Source organism: Euleptes europaea, chromosome 11 (assembly GCF_029931775.1).
Source record: "Euleptes europaea isolate rEulEur1 chromosome 11, rEulEur1.hap1, whole genome shotgun sequence".
Classification (NCBI taxonomy): domain Eukaryota; kingdom Metazoa; phylum Chordata; class Lepidosauria; order Squamata; family Sphaerodactylidae; genus Euleptes; species Euleptes europaea.
The window spans coordinates 78157763-78178842 of record NC_079322.1 but is presented as its reverse complement, the minus strand read 5'-3'; the positions used below and the strand labels follow the sequence as shown (position 1 = coordinate 78178842).

Here is a 21080-nt window from a genome sequence, read left to right as displayed (position 1 = left end):
ACAGGATTTCTCCTGCTGCCCACGAAGTGCGGTTTGACCCCCAGTTTTGCCAAGAGAGCCATCGTGCGACTCTTGGAATCCTGGACGAGGTCCCGTCTGGCTTGAGGAGGAACCATTGCCGTGAACGTCTTTCTTGGAATTTAGGCTCAGCTCTCCCCTATCTATTACCATCTAAGCAATGATATTAAAGCAAGAATGCCTACTCTTCTAAAATCTGAGTAAGTAACAAGAATTCTTTTGTTTTACCTGGAATTGGAAGCTTTGAAGGAGTGGAAAAAATATCTATAGAATCCGAATCCTCCCATCTGAGATTTGTTTGACTCTTTGACATTTAAAAACATTCGATAAGCCGACAGGATCCTAATCAAATTGATCGGTGGATAGACTCAACAATCGGGACTATTTGAATGACGGTATAGCCACCAATCAGAAATCCTGAAGTGTAAGGAGGGATGAGCAGATTCCTCCCCATTTCCGGGAGGAGGCTTTTCTGAGTAAACAAATTCCTTTGCCACGTCTTACCCGGAAGTATCAGCTATCGTCTGCCATCGTGAGAATACTACGGGATTTGAGACCGGATGTATGGCATTGTGTAACTGGCAAATACTTCCCCAGTTCCTAGGCAAAAGGAAGGAGGCAGATGTGCAACCTTTTACTCTACCCCCCGCAACATCATTTTACAACTCAACATATTCCTGTCTGGATCTTACAAATTAAACTTCAATTAACCACTAGAAGTGGCAACCATGGAAAGTGAGATTAAATGCATGGATCGTCTCTTCTCTCTGACAAACGACACCTATGAACTTGCTATTCGGAAACTGGATGAAATTCTGGGAGATCTTAAGGACATTAAAGTCCGGATTATGACAATGAGATCTGAGATGAGAGAAGGAAGCTCCCCAAATGATAAACCATTAAATGAAGAATTAAACACTGCAAAGGAGATGGAGAGTTACGAAGGATTTCCGATGGATATATACCTGCAAGAAGAAACTGAATCTACCCGACTGATAACCATGGAGATGAATGTAAGCAACTTGGATTTTTGGTTGTATGTACTACCTGATGAACTTTTCAAAGTTAACTGGGAGAACTTAAAAGGGCAAGCAGCTGGAAACACTGGTATTTTTCTCTTCTTGGGGATGGAAGAAAATCTGTTGCAGATTCACTATCTTACATCAATTTTTACAGAGGGAACTGCATTAACAACTTCCATGGATGCCCTTCATCTTTCAAAGTTTTTGGGAAAGAGAGGAAGATGTTGGAAATTTAAGATAAAGAGACTGGGTCAAAGGGCTTAGTTTTTTTTGGGGGGGGACTTAATTAAAAAGGTCTGATTAAATGGTTTGGCTTTGTAAAAACAGCATAATTAATGACATTAACATAATTGACATTTGTTAGATATGTCGGAGAAACGGAGAAATTAGAATATTCATTTCTAAAGGAAATTAGAATATTCATTTCTAAAGGAGGTTAAAAATGTTACATATTATCTAATCCATTTTTATTTGTAATTTTTATATCTGTTCCTTTTTCTTTTTTCTTTTTTCTTTTTTTCTCTTTATTTTAAAATAGGTAAATGAAATAGTAAATGTTTATAAATGTTTGTAATAATATTAGGATTAGAATCTTAAACAAAGGAGATAACAAATAAATGATAAGATTGAGGGAGGTGTAGGGGAAGTTTTTATATTTTATTTTTTATTATCTATATATGGATGTATTTTCAACAATTATTAATTAGAATTTATACTCTGATGTTTACTTGTCTTGATTGTTGAATACTTCGTTTGCTATAGAAAAATAATAAAAAATTTAATTAAAAAAAGAGAGGAAATATTTCATAGGAGAGGGTTTTTTTTTAAAAAAAAACGGTGCTCCCCCAAATTTTCAAATTTTTTCATCTGATTTTTTTTTAAGTTTGAGGACTTTCCATGTGTTATATGTTAAGCATGAAAATCCTTGCCTTAAGCATTTCACTCCATAAATAACTGAAAAACAGCCTGGGCGGGCAGGAGAAACAGTTTTTAATGGGTTTTTTTAGGGTTTTTTTCCTGGGCCTCCACATCTCTCCAACAAGGCATCCAAGAAGGGCCTTAATTTCACCTCTGGGGGTTCAGAGTGCATTGCTGTGGTTCCAGAAGAAAGGCATTTTCCAATCTTAAAGTAGCCTTGTGCTTCTAAAGTCTATGCACTGAAACCTCTCTTCATAAAAAAAATCGCTGGGTGGTTGTAGTCTGTGGTGTGTCACACAGCAAATCATGATCCCTTTAGCATCTGCACCAAGCTCCTTAGGTCTTCAAGCACATAATGATCCTTGCCCGTTGCAGAAAAATACTATTTCAGAGTTGTCGTTTCTGACAAACACCCCACCAGCCGCAGAGATTTTTTTCACCTGATATTGATTGCTTTAACTAGGGTCAGTTCACATCATTCTCTCTAGAGGTTTCCTGTCTGCACATGGCCGATAGCTCCCCATGCAGGGAACGGGGGTGGTCTGAAATCACTGAGTTGCATATTTTGGGCTGAAGGCCATCATATCACAGACTGCAGTTATAGCTGCCCGATAGAGGCAAGAGGACCTGAAAGGAGGGGGGGGGGGCTGCATTCAGCAAGGGCAGGAAAAGCTTTTGTGCGCCTAAAGATCTTTGGAAGTCAATTATCTCTTTAATGCCTGATAATTAAGAGTACAAATTACAAAGCCCTGCTTGAAAGTATGTCTATGAGGAAAGAGATCAAATGTTAGAGCTTGCATTCAATTAAGAAGATACTGCTGTGCTGGAAGGAATTGCCTTCTTTCTCTGGCATCTGATTTGGGAATGCTGAAAGTTTATTGCCTCCTATCCCCTCTTTTTCAGCCCCAAAAATTTGCTCCCAAAGCTGCTTACAGCAACTATAAGCCAATGTGAATATCAATAAGAAGGCGGGGTGGGGGTGATGTGTTGTTAGGAAGTTCCTGTGTGTGTGTGTGTGTGTGTAAAGTGCAGTCAAGTCGCAGCCGACTTATGGCGGCCCCTTTATGGAGTTTTCATGGCAAGAGACTAACACAGGTGGTTTGCCAGTGCCTTCCTTTGCGCAGCAACCCTGGTATTCCTTGGTGGTCTCCCATCCAAATACTAACCAGGATTGACCCTGCTTAGCTTCTGATATCTGACGAGATCAGGCTAGCCTGGGCCATCCTAGTCCAAGCATGATGAATTGCTTACCTTTTGCCTCTTCCGATTCTGACCTCATGGATGGCAGTAGGTAGCAGAGTCCAGGCACGATCAAGGGTTGCTTGGCAACTTTTTCTTCTCCCTCTCATTGAAGAAATGAAGCTCAAATATGAACAAGATAAACAAGTTCAAGGCCCATCAGTTTTATGAAAAACCCACATTGCAAAGATTAACATGGAATTCCATCTGCTTCGTTGGCCCTTTGGCTTCTACTTCAAGACGGGTAATCATGACCCTTTCATTCTGAGAAGCCAAGAGTATTAGCTTGAGATGCAACCTCGGAAGGAGATTCACTACATTGGGTTTAGAGGGAGCATTAGAGTGTGTATGTGGAGGGGGGGGGCAACTGAGTCTAGCGTGCAAAATGGCCGTCAGGTTTGTAACATCCTGCTTCTGATGCAGGAGAGAGCAGCGGGCTTCCAATCAGTAAATATCCAATGCAAATCACCTTGGTCAAAAAGCAGCGTTTTACGTATGAGCTTCCTGGTGTGAGGTCCCCAACACAGTTCTCTTTGTTCGGGCCCATCAGACTTATTTACATGAGCCTCCCTCACAGTCCTCATATTGTCCTCAGTGATGGCTGTTGCATTAGTGCAGGGAGAGCGTTTCCATGGTCCACAGGTTATTTTTGTGCACGTGCTGAGGTGTCAGAAGAAAGGTAACTCACCTGATAGGAAAATTCAAATTTCTAGGGGTGGAGGGGAAGTCCGCTTCTGCTTGGGGCTTCAGTGTGCAGCTAGGAGAGCTGCCCATCCTGTGCCTTGCGAGAACAGAAGCAGCTGCCACAGCGAGCTGCGCTGCGAGGTAGGATAGCAGGGTTTATCAGGGGAGAAATCTGGGCGAGGGGTGGTGGTGGAGAAACTGGGGTAGTCCTAAACTGCTGTCCCGGAACGGCAGAGATGGTGGTGGAAAGTGATGTCAAGTCATGGCTGATGTTGACCCCATAGGGTTTTCAAGGCAAGAGACGAGCAGAGGTGGTTGGCCATTACCTGCCTCTGCATCATGTCCCTAAACTACCTGGGTGGTCTCCTAGAAAAAGAAGAGTTGGTTTTTATATGCTGACTTCCTCTACCTTTTAAGGAGAATCAAAATGACTTACAATCACATTACCTTCCCCTCCCCACAACAGACAGCCTGTGAGGTAGGTGGGGTTGAGAGAACTCTAAGAGAGCTGTGACTAGCCCATGGTCATCCAGCTGGCTTCATGTGTAGGAGTGGGGAAACAAATCCAGTTCACCAGATTAGAGTCAGACGCTCATGTGGAGGAGTGGGGAATCAAACCCGGTTCTCCAGCTCAGAGTCCACCTCTCCAAACCACCGCTCTTAACCACTACACCACGCTGGCTCTCCTATCCAGGTACTAACTAGTGCCAATCCTACTGAGCTTCCAAGATCTGAGGAGATCGGTCCAGCCTGGGCCATCCAGGTTGAGGCACAAGGTGGTTTGCCACTTCCTGCCCCTGCATAGCGACCCTGGACTTCCTTCGTGGTCTCCCATCCGAATACTAACCAGGGCCGACCCTGATTAGCTTCTGAGACTGGACATGATTGGGCCAGCCTGGGCCATCTGGGTCAGGGCAGAACAGCAGTAGCAACAGGGGCTGTTGCTCAGTGGTAGAGCATCTGCTTTGCATGCAGAAGGTCCCAGGTTCAGTCCCCAGCATCTCCAGTTAAAGGAGCCAGGCAAGTAGGTGATGTGAAAGACCTCTGCCTGAGACCCTGGAGAACCGCTTCCGGTCTGAGTAGACAATACTGACTTTGACGGACCAAGGGTCTGATTCAGTACAAGGCAGCTTCCTGTGAACAAAAAAGGTGGTCACTAAATATATACAAGGGGGTCTGTGTGTATGTGTGTATAAATTAATGGCAGTTTGGTATGTGAACAACTTATTATAGAATACGTGTTGATAAGAAATGATCTTGGGGGATGTTAAATTTTGGAGGGTTATACGAATTTTTTTTAAAATCTTGATCTTGTTTTTTGGTTCTTGTGGGTTATCCGGGCTGTGTAACCGTGGTCTTGGTATTTTCTTTCCTGACGTTTCGCCAGCAGCTGTGGCAGGCATCTTCAGAGGAGTAACACTGAAGGACAGTGTCTCTCAGACACTGTCCTTCAGTGTTACTCCTCTGAAGATGCCTGCCACAGCTGCTGGCGAAACGTCAGGAAAGAAAATACCAAGACCACGGTTACACAGCCCGGATAACCCACAAGAACCAATGAACTCTGACCGTGAAAGCCTTCGACAATATTTTGATCTTGTTTTATTTAAATACACACACAGCATTGGCCTGACCACATAGGTCTTGAGCAGTCAGAGACAGTTTAGCCCTTTGGGTGCCATGGTTTGGCCAGCTGCGTAGGGCCTCCATGTACCCTGTCCTACAGGAACCAGCACCTGGAAGACTAAATTAAACATTCCTGGTAGTTGCCATCCATCAGGGAGACGTGCCATTGGTCCCAGTGCAGATCCTTGAGGGGCTACACATTTGGCTTTCGTCCACTGTGAAAACTGTGCTCCTCTTCTCAGAGTGGGGAGGGGGAGCTGTGACACAGAGGTAGAGCATCTGGTTGGCATGCAGAAAGTTCAGTCCCCGGCATCTCCAGCTTTAAGGACCAGGTAGAAGTTGATTGGAAAGACCCTGTGCCTGAGACACTGGAGAGCCACTGCCAGTCTGAGTAGACAGTACTGACCATGATAGACCAATGGTCTGATTCAGTCCGAGGTATTTTCGTGTGTGTTCATGTGAGTGCCCACCTTCTCTGAAAGAACAGTTTACCGCAGGCTCCCTGTTCTGGAGAGTAATAACGGTACTGCTGCTTTCCTTTCACTTCACAGTGTCTCCAGGAAAAATCATGGATGATCAAATTTCCTACAAGGAATTTCTAGACCGCAATGACTCGTGGAAGATGGATGAAAGGGATCGATGCTTTGATTCTCAGCTAGTATTTAAGCCTACAGATATGTCAGGTAAGAAACTGCTGAAGGAAAGAACTCCGGTTTTTCCTAGTAATAACAGAGGTCTTGAGAACAACGCAGGCGTGAAAATGGATCCTCTCTCCCATATATAGCATGTAGAATGTAATTTGGAACTAGAGTTCTGTAACTTATTTACCGCTGCAGGGCCCAGTCTAATATGGGAGTGTTCACCAGTGTCAGAGAGCTTTCAGAGTGGTTTTGGTAGAAGAATTTCAGTAGGATGTGTTTGCTCCCTGGACTTACCACCCTTATTCCTGCGTAGTTTGCTGACCACCAAGGCTCTTTGTGCCATTTATGACCCATGTGGGTTATAGTGATCATCACCCAAACATTTTTCCCTACCAATCAGATCCGTGGCTGGTGATGTCAATTAACTATGTAACCCACTTCCTGAGCCTCTCGCCTATGTATTTGTGGAGCCGCTCCAGAGAACCTAATTCATTACACCTTATTATGTCCTCTTTACACAGAGCCCAGATCTAAATTTCTTGGAGCGTTCCTGAAGGGCCTGAATCTTTTTCCAGATCCAGAGAGGCTGCTCTTTCTCCTATCAGACACCAATCCTGATGTTTCCTACAAAGTGTCACTCTTTGCTTTAGCAGCTAAGAAAATCTGAGCTGGAGTTGTTTTTAATCAGGGAATTTATTTAATTACTAGCTTCTTGGGGGTCAGACTGCTTTAAAGTTATTTCAGTGTTATTTTAATATTATTTTAAGGATTTGTATGCTAGATTATGATGGCCTTCGGCCACAAACAATAAACTTCATCATCATCATCATGAGACCCACTTACTAGCCAGATGACCCGGGGGAAGGGGTTAGGGTGAGATGGAGTGGTACAGCTGAGCCCGCTCCTTTCTCAGCGGTGTTGAGGCTCATAATTTCCCCTACTAAATGGATGGAATGTGGCTCCCCTGTTCTCGGACTTGGAGACTAGAAGGGAGTCAGGATAGAACCGCCTCCTCCCAGTGGCGAAAGGTCACAGCTTGCTCAATCTCAAGCCACAGTTATTTTGCAACTTAAACTTACCTCTCGTAGGCCTGAAGCCTGAACCAATGTGTTAGAGAACAAGAAGCTGCACTAAGGGACTCAGTTTCTTGTTACAGGGATGTTTGCTGGGCTGCCTGTCGCTGTCAGGTGGTACGCAAGGTCCTTCAGTTATTACCCGGCACCCCACAGCGAAAAACGGTTTATTTATGCCAAGTAACTTGGATCAGCGTAGTTGTCATGGATGGCACAGCTTCCAGGAAGAGTGCATGATGAGATGTGCGCATTATTTAATGCCACGGGGGATGATTTGTGTGTTACACTCATTAAATCGATTTGTCATCAGTCTTCTAAGTTACTTTAAGTATTCTGTTACGTTGGAAGAGCAGGGCAGTATTGAGTGGCCTATAGAAGGTTCTCCTGAATGTCGCATAGGAAATGATCGGTAGACTTCCTGGAACATGTGGAAGGAGGACCCTGAGTAGGAGTCGGTAGTGGAAAGGCAGAAATAACTTTTATTTAAGACCATACGGTCATCATTATAAAAAATAGAGACAGACAGGCAGACTGATTGATTCAGGAGCTAAGAGATGTGTGGTGCCAGAGTTCACCGGTTTGGATTTCCTGTTTTGTAGACAAGAGCTTAATCTCGGGATAACCACCCAAGAATGACGAATCTCTTGAATTTTGTGTTAAAGAGTCCTGATGCCAAAGGAATAATTGGGGGAGGGATCAAAAATCTAATGGTGAGGGGGAGAAAGATGGATAAACAGCCACTGATATGTTTGTGTATATAAACCATGACTGTAGCCCCGCTGCTGAATCCCTTTCCCACGTGGTGACCCAGAACTCGAGGAGGATCTTCTCTGAAATTTCTGCAGCGTTTTCGTGCCACTTTGCATAGCAGAATCACGGATTCCAAGCGTGGAAAGCTCTCTTGGCTCTGCCTGACTCGTAAGCCTGGCTGCTGCCTATTGCAAGCTGTCCAGCTCCAGGACAGAGGCTCACTTTGGGAAAGCTGTTTTCTCTACAAGGGGGTTGCTGTGAGGTAATTGTCTGGCTCTGCTGGCACTGTCCAGTCAAGGGTGTAAAAGATTCCTGGCTTAATCTAGCAAGATGGATGTGCAGACAGCCACTTGGGTTGATAGCTGTCTAGTAGTGGCAGGTTGTCATCATCATCACTTCCTGCACACATTTTTTACTTGGTCTGAGAGACTGCTCCTTTATCAGAAACCCTCCTTTTAATTAAGGGCCACATCAGTTTGTTTTATAGTCAGCGTGGTGTAGTGGTTAAGAGCGGTGGTTTGGAACAGTGAATTCTAGAATCATAGAATCATAGAGTTGGAAGATCCACCAGGGCCATCAGATTCTGATTTGGAGAACCAGGTTTGATTCCCCACTCCTCCACATGAGTGGTATGGGCTAATCTGCTGAACTGGATTTGTTTCCCTGCTCCGCCACGTGAAGCCAGCTGGGTGACCTTGGGCTAGTCACAGCTCTCTCAGCCGCGCCTACCTCACAGGGTGTGTGTTGTGGGGAGAGGAAGGGGAAGTGATTGTAAGCCGGTTTGATTCTTCCTTAAGTGGTAGAGAAAGTCGGCATGTGAAAACCAACTCTTTTTCTTCTTATAGAAAGCAGGTATCCCTGAGAGTTTTGTGTGGCTCAGAGTGTCTCGCCTGCTGGCAAGCCTGACAGTTGACATTATTTAGGGCTTTAGCTGTGTGGAGCAGTTTATCTCTGGGGAGGGGCTGTGGCTCAGTGGTAGAGCATCTGCTTTGCATGCAAAAGGCCCCAGGCCCAATCTCCAGATAAAAGGATCGGGTGAGCCTGACCTTGGTTGGGAAAGGGTGGGTTCAAAATCTAATAAATAAATAAATGTGAAAAACGTAGACCTGAGAGCTGCTACGAGTCTGAGCAGACAATACTGACCTCGATGGACCAAGGGTCTGATTCAGAATAAGGCAGCTTCACGTGTCCATGTGTGTGGCCCTCCTCACAGCACATCTGGTTCAGATCCCAGAATGTGCAGTGAAACCATGATGTAGCTTGCTGAGAGAAGTCCTCCCCTTAAAAGGGAGGGTACATAGGTGATAATTAGGAAGACTGGCCTGTCTTCTTGCAAGTGGAGAAGCTGGAGAGGCGAGTAAGCTGCCTTCGTGGTGTACTGGTTAAGAGTGGTGGTTAGGAGTGGTGGACTCTGATCTGGAGAACTGGGTTGGATTCCTCACTCCTACACAAGAAAGCCAGCTGGGTGACCTTGGGCTAGTCACAGCTCTTTTAGAGCTCTCTCAGCCTCACCTACCTCAGAGGGTGTCTGTTGGGAGGGGAAGGGAAGGTGATTGTAAACCGATTTGATTCTTCCTTAAGTGGTAGAGAAAGTCGGCATATAAAAACCAACTCCTCCTCCTCTTTTTCCTCCTCCTCCTTCCTCACCTTCACCATTTCCTTGGTGCTGATATTAGCAAGCCACAGCTTGCAAACCCACTCCAAACCGTGATTTCACATCCTGACTTGTGGTCACTGGTCAGTCCTTAGCCATGGCTTAACTATTCAGAAGTAACCTGTAACCACAGCTACGGTAAACTAAGCCTTTTGTTTTGTGTAGGATCTAATGTTGAGCAAAACCACCAGTGTGGGGGAAACTGGTCCCAGTGTGGTATTGGGGTGCCTTTGTCCAGGCTTTGGCTGTTGCTTGAGTTTAGGTCTTTGAAGTTCAAGTTCATCATTCAATCCAGGAAACCCCGCTGCTTAAAGAAAGCAAAAACTGAAAACCAGCATGATAGGAAGTGTAGGAGGCAGCATGCTGGGAAAACTCCTAACACTAGATTGCAAGAGCAAAGGAAACCAGCTGGGGCTTGTGCGAGGTATTTCTGTCTCCCCAGGCATGGTGCGTATTTCATTTCAAACGTTTCTCACCCCCACTTCTCCCAAAGGATTCAAAGATGGTTACAGTAAAAATGCAGAAACATATATATGACTCTGGAAACCTAGCAAACCAGATTTTAAAATTTACCAGAAATATAGGACCAATGTTCGACACAACCGGACTAATTCAACCTTGCTAAATTAAAAAGGCTCTTTTAAATGGCTTTATGGTGGCCCTGGAATTGCAGTGATTTAGGGGCCTTCCTAACTTCCTCTGAAAGGCCATTCTGCGAAATGGGCACTGCAGCCAAAAGCGGCCTTAGCCTCACTTGTGCAGACAAACTCCCTCATCTGTAGATGGGTACCTGAAGCAGACCTTGATCCAACAGGTTCAGCTGCTACAGGAAGAGGGGCATTTGTTGCCTCCTTCTGCTCTACCGCCTGAGGTGGTGGTGGCATGGCTCCCGGAGGCAGTGGCCAGCACTCCCCTCTCCCTCCCGGCAGTTGCCAGGAGGGAGCAGAGCCTCTGCAGCATAAGAACATACGAAAGGCCCTCCTGGATCAGACCAAGGCCCATCAAGTCCACTGTTCACGGAGTGGCCAACCAGGGGCCTCTGGGGAGCCCACAAGCAAGACGACTGCAGCAGCAGTATCCTGCCTGTGTTCCACAGCACCCAACACAATAGGCATGCTCCTCTGATCCTGGATCACTACCTGCCTCCTCTCACTGCGTGGAGGGCTTGGCTGGAGAGCCATCCCTGAGTTTTGAACTAATTTTCATGGGCAGTTCTTCCTGCCCACTCTCCAGAAATCAGGGCTGGTCCAAGATGTCTTGTTTCCTGAGGCAGAAAATCCAAATTGACATCCCTCGCCAGGGGGACTCCCCAAAAAATCTCCTTAAAAATAACCAATTGCCTGCTGTGTGAAGCAGCCCCTTTCCCTTTGCCTGATGACGGGGCAGGCCACGTTGGCTGTGTTCTACCCAGGCCTTGTCAGGCAGTGGAACCAGGGAGCGTCCTGACTTGCCGGAGAGCTGATGCGTATGGGCAGGTGGGCCCTGTTGAGCTGGGCAGGTCACAAGGTGTGCAGGCAAGGCGGTTTTTCCCTCTTCCTTTTCTGAAAAGCAAAAATCTGGAAACAGTCTAGTATTGATAAATACTAGTGGTTCCTCAATGGAACAGGCTTCCTCAGGAGGTGGTGAGCTCTCCTTCCCTGGAAGTTCTTAAGCAGAGGCTAGATGGCCATCTGTCAGCAATGCTGATTCTATGACCTTAAGCAGATGATGAGAGAGAGGGGATCTTGGCCCATCTTTTGGGCATGGAGTAGGGGTCACTGGGTGTGTATGGGGGAGGTAGTTGTGAATTTCCTGCATTGTGCAGGGGGTTGGACTAGATTACCCTGGTGGTCCCTTCCAGTTCTATGATTCTGTGATTGAACCCCATGTCATTTTGGCAAGCTTGCATAGTCAGTCATCACATTAGGGAGTGGTGCGTGTGTTGTGTGAAGCTTAGTAGGTGTCGCATTCCAGAGGCTCCTTGTGGGGATGCCCAGTTAAACGTACTTAAATGTTGAATGAGTCCTGCTATGGGCCGTCAAACAACACTGCTGTGCGTCTTCAGCAGAAGAAAAGCTCTCATAGGGAGGGGCCGTGGCTCAGTGGTAGAGCATCTGCTTGGCATGCAGAAGGCCCCAGGTTCAATCCCTGGTACATCCAGTTGGAAGAAACCAGGCAGTAGGTGATGTGAAAGACCTCTGAGACCCTGGAGAGCTGCTTCCAGTCTGAGTAGACAATACTGACTTTGATTGACCAAGGGTCTGATTCAGTATAATGCAGCTTCATGCGTGAGGAAAAAAGGCTACCTATGTTTGGGCGGGGCCGTGGCTCAGTGGTAGAGCATCTGCTCATCATGCACAAGGTCCCAGGTTCAATCCCCGGCATCTCCAGTTAAAGGGGCTAGGCAAGTAGGTGATGTGAAAGACCTCCGGCTGAGACCCTGGAGAGCCGCTGCCAGTCTGAGTAGACAGTACTGACTTTGATGGACCGAGGGCCTGATTCAGTATAAGGCAGCTTCATGTGTTCGTGTGGTACGAAGGTTGGCAGTGTGCTTGGCCTTTGGGTGGGCTACTGCTAACTATGGCAAGTCCTCAGTCTAAAAGTCTCTGAAGTCCTCTTAGATGTTCACCCCAACCCCTGTGCCTCCTTGGGAATAAGGCACTGTTAGCAATAAATGCCCACATTCTCCCACTGCACCTTCCCTGAAACTGTGGGTGCCCCACAAAGTTTGCCATGCAGAAAATAAAGGAACATTGTACAGTCCCATAGAACTGGGATTCTACCAGCAGACGTTGCCAGCAGAAAGAGCAGAGGGTTTGCAGCTCTCTCGCTGGGCACCAGAGCAAGAGCCTTGCTGATCTGACTCCATCCTACAGCACGAAATAAGGCATTTGGCCTCTGTCGGTTGTCCCCCAGAACCGTTTACGATGAACCGCGAAGACGTCCTGTCCGACCTGCTGCTGCTTCCTCAGGAAATGACGGGCATGCCGACTTTCGGGGACTATTTTGGAGAATCAAGTGAAGTTCATGGTACAGTTTCTTCATTGTGCTTGTCCCTTACGTTACTAAGGAACTCTTCTGCATGAGTGACACATTTTCTTCTCTTCTTCTACTGCTTTGAGCCTCACATTGCTTGTGAAGAAAGGTTTAGGCGCCTAACCTGCTTTCTCAGACTTTTCTAATCTAGAGCTGTGCATGCTGGAAATCATCCTGTTGATCATACAATTTGTGCTTCCTTTGTCGTTTTGAAATTGCAGCTTATGGTTTTAAGTTAATCAAGGTGTGGCATGTCTAAGTTGCTAGCCGTCATGGAATGGGGTGGGGGGGAGCATAGGAATGTGAGCTCATCCAAGACCTGGATTTCAGGAATTTGGGCAAACCCTTGTGTCAGGGAATGGGTCTTCTTCATTTCTCCAACCTTGTGATCCTGTGTATCTATAGCCCACCAATGCCCCACCAATGATAGTTCTCCTTTCTGAGGCCTGTAAAAACAAAAGTACCAAAACTCTGCTGCCAGAAGGGTGGAATAAGAACATAAGAAAGGCCCTGCTGGATCAGACCAGCAGCATTATCCTGCCTGTGTTCCACAGCACCTGATATAATAGGCCTGCTCCTCTGATCCTGGAGAGAACACTTGTGCATCATGACCAGTATCCATTTTGACTAGTAGCCATGGATAGCCCTGCCGCAGCTGATCCTGCTGTCTGGAAGCCAGGTGAAGAACGCCCATGAGCCAGATGTGTCCCCCTTCCTGGCTTGTAATTTGCCAGCCTCCACAATAAAGCCTGATTTTGTGTAATGCTGGCGTGCCACCTTGGTGAGACCGATTCCCCTCCCCAGAGCCACGTTGTAAATGGCCAGTAACACAAACCTACCTTGTTTCTTCCAGTGCCTTATGGATCTGCAGGGGTACCCGAGCAGCCCCCTCTGGGGCCCCCACATTCTCCTGCAAATGTTTTTGACCCACTGGCCTTCCTTGGTGAGGATCTGGGGGCAGAGTCTCTGCTGATCCAGAACGAAGCAGGTGAGCCCGTGCTGATCTGCTCTTGGCAAGAAGCTAAGCCAGGCCGGGGAGGGGGGCGGTAAGCAGCAGAGCCTAAGCTGGTGGGGAACATATGAGGCATTCGGTGGCATCAACAGAGCTCGAGGGCTGTTTCAGGAATGTTATAGAGCAGGACTCCCTGACCTTTTTGAGCCTTCGGGCACTTTTGGAATTCTGAACCACCATGGTGGACTCAGCCACAAAATGGCTGCTGCAGGGGGCGGAGTCAGCCACACAGTGGACTCCACAGCTTACCTTCAGCCGCACAACAAAAAATCCTTGTGATGTGGTGGCAGCTGCTACTGGAAGCAGCGTTTTTGAAAACCTCCAGTGGCCAGTCAGAAGCCTTGCTGGCCAAAAGGCCCCGCGCACTTTCTAAAAACAATTGGCAGGCCCCAGAAAAGGTGTTGGTGGGTGCTGTGTTGCCCACGGGCCCCACATTGAGGACCCCTGTTATAGAGCTTTTGTTTGTTTGAAAGGAAGCGTTTGATATGAGAGCTGCTCTGCTTCTGGATGAGAGGAAGACGGGTGGGCCGATAGAAACAAGATGGTGCCGAAGTCCCCAGCGGGACGTGGCACGCTTATGTGGGGCTGCCTGTTTTGTGGTTCACCTGTGTCTGTCGGGGGGGAGGGGATAGCTGCAACCACCTGTTGGCATGGGAATTAGTACAGCGCTGTGGCTGCTTCGGCCATATAGGCAGGCGGGCGTCCCATCCGTCAGAAGCCTCTGTATTACCGACCACAAACAGGGACAGTGTGACCCGAGTTACCAAAATGCTTTTGTGAAACCACCTTTTTTGTGGATTTTCACAAGCGTTCTGTTTGCTGATTGTTTCCTGTAGTACCTGCAAGTGAAGTGGGACTTCCGGAAGATTTCTTTTCGGGAACTCGGCCCTTAGTTGAGGCACAGGAAACCCCCTTCTTTGAGCCTCCAGGTAAAAACAAAATAGTGGGGTGTGGGGAGCTCGGTGCCGAAGGCCGGCTTGTCCGTTTCCCTTGTGACTCTGAATCAGGACTTGAGGAAGGACAAAGCCTTTTCTTGCCTCTTTACCAAGGGTGCTAAAATCGCCATTGAGAAGAGGAAAGGGCAGTACTGAGGATCACCCTGTCGCTGGCTTTGGGAACTCTTCGCAGTGACTGACTTTGATCCCCAGGCAGATTACTGGTCTGCATCCCCCTTTTAGATGCACACCTTAATGTGGTGAGGGGGTTTGTGTGTGTCAGTGAACCTGGGAGCAGTGCCGTGAGGGGTCTAGACTCTATCAAGAGACTAAACCCCTAGCAGGGTCACTCAAGGCCGAATGGTCACAGTTGAGACACCAGACGAAGATGCTTCCACCCCCTTCAGGGATCAATGGCCACATCCCCAGAAGAGAACAGGCAGTTCCAATGGAATCCCTGAAGGTCAGCTACTGGGCAGCAGCAGTAGTGGAACTTGACACTGGCGGAGGATCTTTCGTAGACAATGGCACGGCCACTACAGCTAACCCTGGTTAGCACTGCACACTGACCAACCCTTACCTTGAAAACCCTATGATGAGACAATCCAAATTTTATCATAGGGTCGGCATGAGTTGGAAGTCACGTGACGGCACTTAGTGCTCGCACACGCGCGCGCACACACACACACACATGCAATTCAGGACACCCTTTAAGTTTGCTTGAAAGGCGATTTCTACCGATTCCGTTCTCATTGCAGCCCGCTGAAATTTTGGCCGGGGGTGGGGGGGTCACCCCACTCTCAGGAGCATCATGTGGGGGTCTGCAGTGAGAAAGGAATTGGCAGTAATCACCACCCCTTCTTAAGGAAACTGAAGTACCCATAGGTTTTTGGATTGTGGTCAGCTAAGGGCCACTGGCTGGATGAGCCTTTTATAGCAGCACTTTGCTGCCGCCCTTCAGATTCTCCAGTGTTCAAAGTTCCCGTGAGCCCTGTGGCTTCCCATTTTGTGGTCCCAGCTTCCATTTTCAAGCAAGGATTAACTTTCAGAGAGGTTGCTGTGGAAAAGTGTGTATGACTCCAGGAACACAAGGAGTCCTCCCCCCCCCCCAAGTGCCTCTCTTAGTTATAATGGCAGTTTCCGGCCCCAGAGGCTTGCACTGAGGAAGAGGGGAGGCACAGAGATGGTGAACAGAATGGGGAAATGTTAATAGAGTGTCCTTCCAGAATCCCTTGTTGCATTCCACTTGCAGTATTCCTGTGGCCCCTTCCAGACCTTGGCATTCCACCTGCAGTGTTCTTGGTCCCTCTGTTCCCCCGTACCGTCTCGCTTCCGTATATCACTAGCTGTAGCCAGACTGTTTCATCTCCACGCCTGAAAGTACGATGTGGTGAAAACAGTTTTTACCAAAAGAATAGTCTCCGCACAAGCCACAGACTTCAGTGGTGTGTTTTAATTGCTTCTCCGGTTGAAGGTTTTGTCACTTCCTTGCTACAGTAGCACTCGGAAGTCTTGTTTCAGGTACCACGTAACGCATGGATACTGTCCCGAAGAGGGTTTGACTAACAGTGTCCTCAGCTCAGCACCTATCTAATCCAACTCTCTTTCTGCCCAGTTCCCAGCAAGATCCCCGAAGCAGCAGAGCTACACTTACCAGGAAGTGCTGTAATGGGTTTCACAGATCTCTTGGGAGAACCTCAACCACCAGAGGCAAAGCCGTGGGCCCCAGCAGGTGAGAGAGCCATGCGAAAGCCAGGTTTGCCATCCACATGCAGGTTCCACTGAGGAACCACTCTAACTGTCAGCAAGTTCTTCCTAATGTTTAGCCGGAAACTCTTTTGATTTAATTTCAACCAGTTGGCTCTGGTCTGACCTTCTGGTGCAACATAAAACAACTCCACTCTATCCTCTAAATGACGGTTTAGTTCTCTTTCACGATCCTGTGCTTTCTTCTGGTTTTTGGACTTCAGAAATGAGGGGCGTGGCGGATTCTGAGCCTTCTGTTCATGTTGGTTTCTCTCCCGTAGGCAGTGCAGGTCCCGCCTCTACAGTGGGAGAGCTGGTGGGATTCGAACCTTGGTTTGACCAGAGGTCACTTCCTCCGGAGGAAGCTCCAGCAAGTGAGTCTGCAGTGAGGCTTCATGGGCTTTTTTGTTGTTGCTATGAAACCCTGAAAAAGACACCCTGAAAATTCCAGGCAGGAAACATTTCTATAAATCCTTCTATGAAGTTTCCATCTAGACATTAGGAAAAGAACTTCCTGACAGTCAGAGCGGTTCCTCAGTGGAACAGGCTTCCTCTGGAAGTGGTAAGCTCTCCTTCCCTGGAGGTTTTTAAGCAGAGGTTAGATGGCCATCTGCCAGCAATGCTGATTCTATGACCTTAAGCAGATGATGAGAGGGAGGGCATCTTGGCCATCTTCTGGGCATGGTGTAGGGGTCACTGGGGATATGGCAGGGGGAGGTAGTTGTGAATTTCGTGCATTGTGCGGAAGGTTGGACTAGTTGACCCTGGTGGTCCCTTCCAACTCTATGATTCTAAGTAGCATTGAGGGTGCTAGGTACTTCTCTATGAGAAAGGACTTGCAAAGAAAGCAGTGGGATAAGGACTGGGGGCGGAGTTACTTCCTTTGCCCCTCCCTGTCATTTGACACCCTGCCCCGCCTCCCATTTAGTCTCCCTTCTGTCTCCTGATGTCACATCCTGCCCTGCCTCCCCTCAGACTCCAGCAAGTGGGGCTGGTGAGTATCTGCACTCAGAATGATGGTCCTCAATTTCCGTGCCAGCAGCATGTGAAGGTTTGGCGCTTCGCTCCTTCCCAAGAACCCATCTGAGAAGCTTGCTGATGGTAGTGGGAAGCGCCATCCAGTCGCAGCCGACTTGTGGTGACCCTGTAGAGTTTTGAAGGCGAAAGACGTTCAAAGGTGGTTCACCATTGTCTGCCTCTGCGTAGCAACCCTGGACTTGCTTAGAGGTTTCCCATCCATGTGGGGCATGTCTCTGGCTGTCTTTTTTGCTGACCTCAAGTCTTCCATACTCTCTCAGCTGCTGATCTCCAGGCCCACAGCAGTTGTGGGGTGGGAGTCTTGGCTTTGGCTGTCCTCCAAGGGGTCCCATAGTTCTAGCCTTGGATTGCCAGTTTGGCCAGTAGTGTCTTGCACATGAGAGATGTTATTTGAGAATTGGCCTGCCCATGGTTGGTAGACTAGATAGAGCTAGAACAGTGTGTGTGCACATGCGCAGGTGGTCAGAACGTGTCTGAATTCATTGCTGATGGGGAAAACCCAACTCTTCTTTTTTTGGGGACAGCCTCTCCGGAAGCCACTATGACCAAGGATCAAAAAACAAAGGCCATGGAGTCAGCAGCCCCAGCTGTGGAAAGTGCTGCGCTGGAGAAACAGGAGGAAAAGAAGACCCTGCTCAGCCAACACAAGGAGAAGGAAAGCAGCAGCCCGTTTCCCGGGCTGCAGACAGACGAGGCAGCAAGCAAACCCAGCGAGAAGGGGAGCGAGAGCAAGGCGGAAGAGGTGGCTAAACCTCCTCCCAGCCAGAAAGCAGAAGAGAAGAAGCCCTCTCCCCCTGTCCTCAATACGGAGGCAAGAGAGAGTGAGTTGCTCATCCAGAAAGTGGAAGAAACCAAGACCGCTCCCAGCCAGCATACAGAGAAGGTAGAAGAGAGCAAGGCCTCTTTCAGCCAGCCTGCCGAGGAGGCAGCCACTAAACCACTTAGTCAGAAAGTAGAAGAGGCCAAGCCTTCTCCCACCCGGCACTCAGAGAAGGCCCCGCCTAGTCCACCCTCAGGAAAGCAGAAAGAACATCAGCCCCCCTTCTCGCCCAGCCAACCTGTGGAGCACCTTCCTGTGCTGGAGAAACCTGAGGAGAGGAGCAAGGAAGCTCCCAGCAAGCCTGCCGAGAAGCAAGAGGAACATAAGCAGTCACCAGCTAAACCTGTGGAGCGCCTCCCAGAACCTGAAGGTAAGGGGAGCCATGAAAAATGAATGCTCTTCACTGAGGGAAGCACCGGCCTGTCCTTCCTTTCGCTGCAAATGGAGTCCCCCGTGATTTTTTAAAAGGCTAAATAGCAGGAGAGTCCCAAGAGCAGCATACGTAGGGCTGGACTGTTTGAAGAAAGGGGAGGATGAACGTGGGGGGGACACGGACACCTGCCGGAGGGGGGGGGGCGGGTAGGCCACTCCCATGAAGAAGGTCACTCTATTTGCCTTGTCAGCTTAACTTGGGAGGGGCTGTGTCTCAGTGGCAGAGCACCTGCTTGGCATGCAGAAGGTCCCGGGTTCAATCCTGGCATCTCCAGATTAAAAGGACCAGGCAGTAGGTGATGTGAAAGACCTCTGCCTGAGACCCCGGCGAGCCGCTTCCAGTCAGAGCAGGCAATACTGACTTTGATGGACCAAGGGTCCAATTCATTAGAAGGCAGCTTCATGTGTTCCTCATGGCAGTGGACTTTTAATTGGAGTGCTTCTGGACTGTGGTGAGGTACGTCTTGCCTTGCTGGGTCAGGCCTGTGGGGGTCCTCCTTGCTCAGTCCAAGATCTTCCAACATGATTAATCATATGACCATGTGAGGTTCACAAGCAGATCTATCCAGTCTCGCCCAATAAAGATGGTGGGCAGTAGACTCAAGATAGGCAAGTGGAAATACTACTTTGCTCAACAAGTAATGGAACTGTGAAGTTCATTGCCAGTGGACATATTGACGGCCACAAGCATTGAATTGTTTTAGAAGAGGCTTAGACACATTCCTGGAGGAGAGGATCACATGAACACTTGAAGCTGCCTTCTACTGAATCAGACCCTTGGTCCATCAAAGTCAGTATTGTCTGCTCAGACCATCAGTGTCTTTCTAGGGTCTCAGGCAGTGGTCTTTCACATCACCTACTTGCCTAGTCCCTTTAACTGGAGATGCCAGGGATTGAACCTGGGAACTTCTGCATGCCAAGCAAATGCTCTACCACTGAGCCGCGGCCCTTCCCCGGCCCTTCCATCAGTGGCTACTGGTCATGGTGACTGAAAGAAACCTTCACATTCAAAAGCAGCAAACCTCTGATTCCCAGTGCCAGGAGGCAGCATCTGGGGAAGGCCTCTGCCTCTGCTCTCTGTTGTTGGGCCTCCAGAGGAACTGGTTGGCCACTATGTGAGACAGGATGCTGGACGATATGGACCCTCACTGGTCTGATCTAGCAGGGCTCTTCTGAGGTTCTTATCAGGAGAAGGCCTTGGACTCTGTGTCCTGTTTGTTGGACTTCCAGAGGAATTGATTGGCCACTGTGTAAGGCAGGATGCTGGTCTAGATGGACCCTCACTGGTCTAATCCAGCAGGGTTCTTCTGAGGTTCTTATCAGGAGAAGGACTTGGCCTCTGTGACCTGTTTGTTGGCCCTCCAGGGCAACTGGTTGACCACTCTTTGAGGCAGGGTGCTGGGCTAGATGGACCCTCACTTGTCTAATCCGTCTGGTTTCTTCTTTGGTTCTGATAGCTGAATCTTGGCCCTGAAGACTGGGCCTCTGGCCAGCTGGACAACCTGCCAGCTTTTATAAGATTTCTTGTGCTTTTGCTCCTAGCAAAAGAGTCCAAGGAGCCCGTGCCTCTGGGAGAGCCCAAAGCGGAACCGAAGGAACCCTTCCCAGGAGCAGCAGCTCTTGACCTCGCTGGAGCAGACAAGCCCAAGGAAGTACCTGGCCAGCCTGTGGAGCAGCCCCAGGAGAAAGCCCCTCGGGATCCTGAAGGTAGGTGGAGAAAGGGAAGGAGCCGGAGGTGAGCTCTGGCTCTTCCGGGGCCGGCCTTCCTTCTCTGCCCCACTGCTCCCCTCTTCTGCCAACTGCACTAGTCTCCTGTGGCAGCCAAATGGGTGAGGCTGCATCTTTTGCTAGGGGGAGAAAGAGATAGCCAGGGCTTATTTCTCTGTGTCCCCACCCCAAGTCCAGGGCTCTCCTTAGGTTGATGATGCTAGAGTGGGAACTGTGTCAGACCTCGACAGGTTCTACCATGATCCTTTCCCTCTCTTGCCAACATGTCTTGGTTTATTCCCACCCCACCCCCCTTTCCAAGATTTTTTGGCTTAATGTTTAATCCTGACTATCAGACAAGCGTTTTGCGGCAGACCCTTTAACAAGGCTGGTCTGTTCTTATGCTTGGGCGTGTGTTCTGCTTTCCCTTTAAACACACAATGTCTTTTCACTGCCATATGGCGGGATGATTTGGGGCGCCAGCTCTGCAAAGTTGGTCTCTGCAGTCTTTACGATGAACAGGGAAAACACTCCCCCTCCCTCCGAGTAGAGCGAGCTACTTGTTTTTTCTTCCAGTAGAGTTTTGCCTTCCATTGGTACTTGTCTGCCTACCCGGCTTCTCCTTCTGTTTGCACCCACGTTGGGTCATGCCCTTACCTTCTTGTTTCCTCCTGCAAGGAAAGTCTAGGATATGGTTGCTTGAGCACCTTTCTAAGAAAGCAGCAGAATGAGTCCCAAAGGCCCTTTAAGAAG

The 21080-nt window shown here is 48.5% G+C and overlaps 1 protein-coding gene across 1 annotated transcript in view; it reads left to right on the top strand.

Moving 5' to 3' along the window:
* Positions 1–21080, top strand: part of MAP4 (microtubule associated protein 4) — a 153164-nt gene that overhangs the window by 58259 nt on the left and 73825 nt on the right. The window contains 8 exon segments of the mRNA XM_056857164.1: positions 6056–6187; positions 12518–12624; positions 13463–13625; positions 14486–14578; positions 16200–16316; positions 16612–16704; positions 17893–18558; positions 20163–20327. Of these exon segments, the coding sequence (XP_056713142.1) occupies positions 6056–6187; positions 12518–12624; positions 13463–13625; positions 14486–14578; positions 16200–16316; positions 16612–16704; positions 17893–18558; positions 20163–20327 (1536 nt within the window).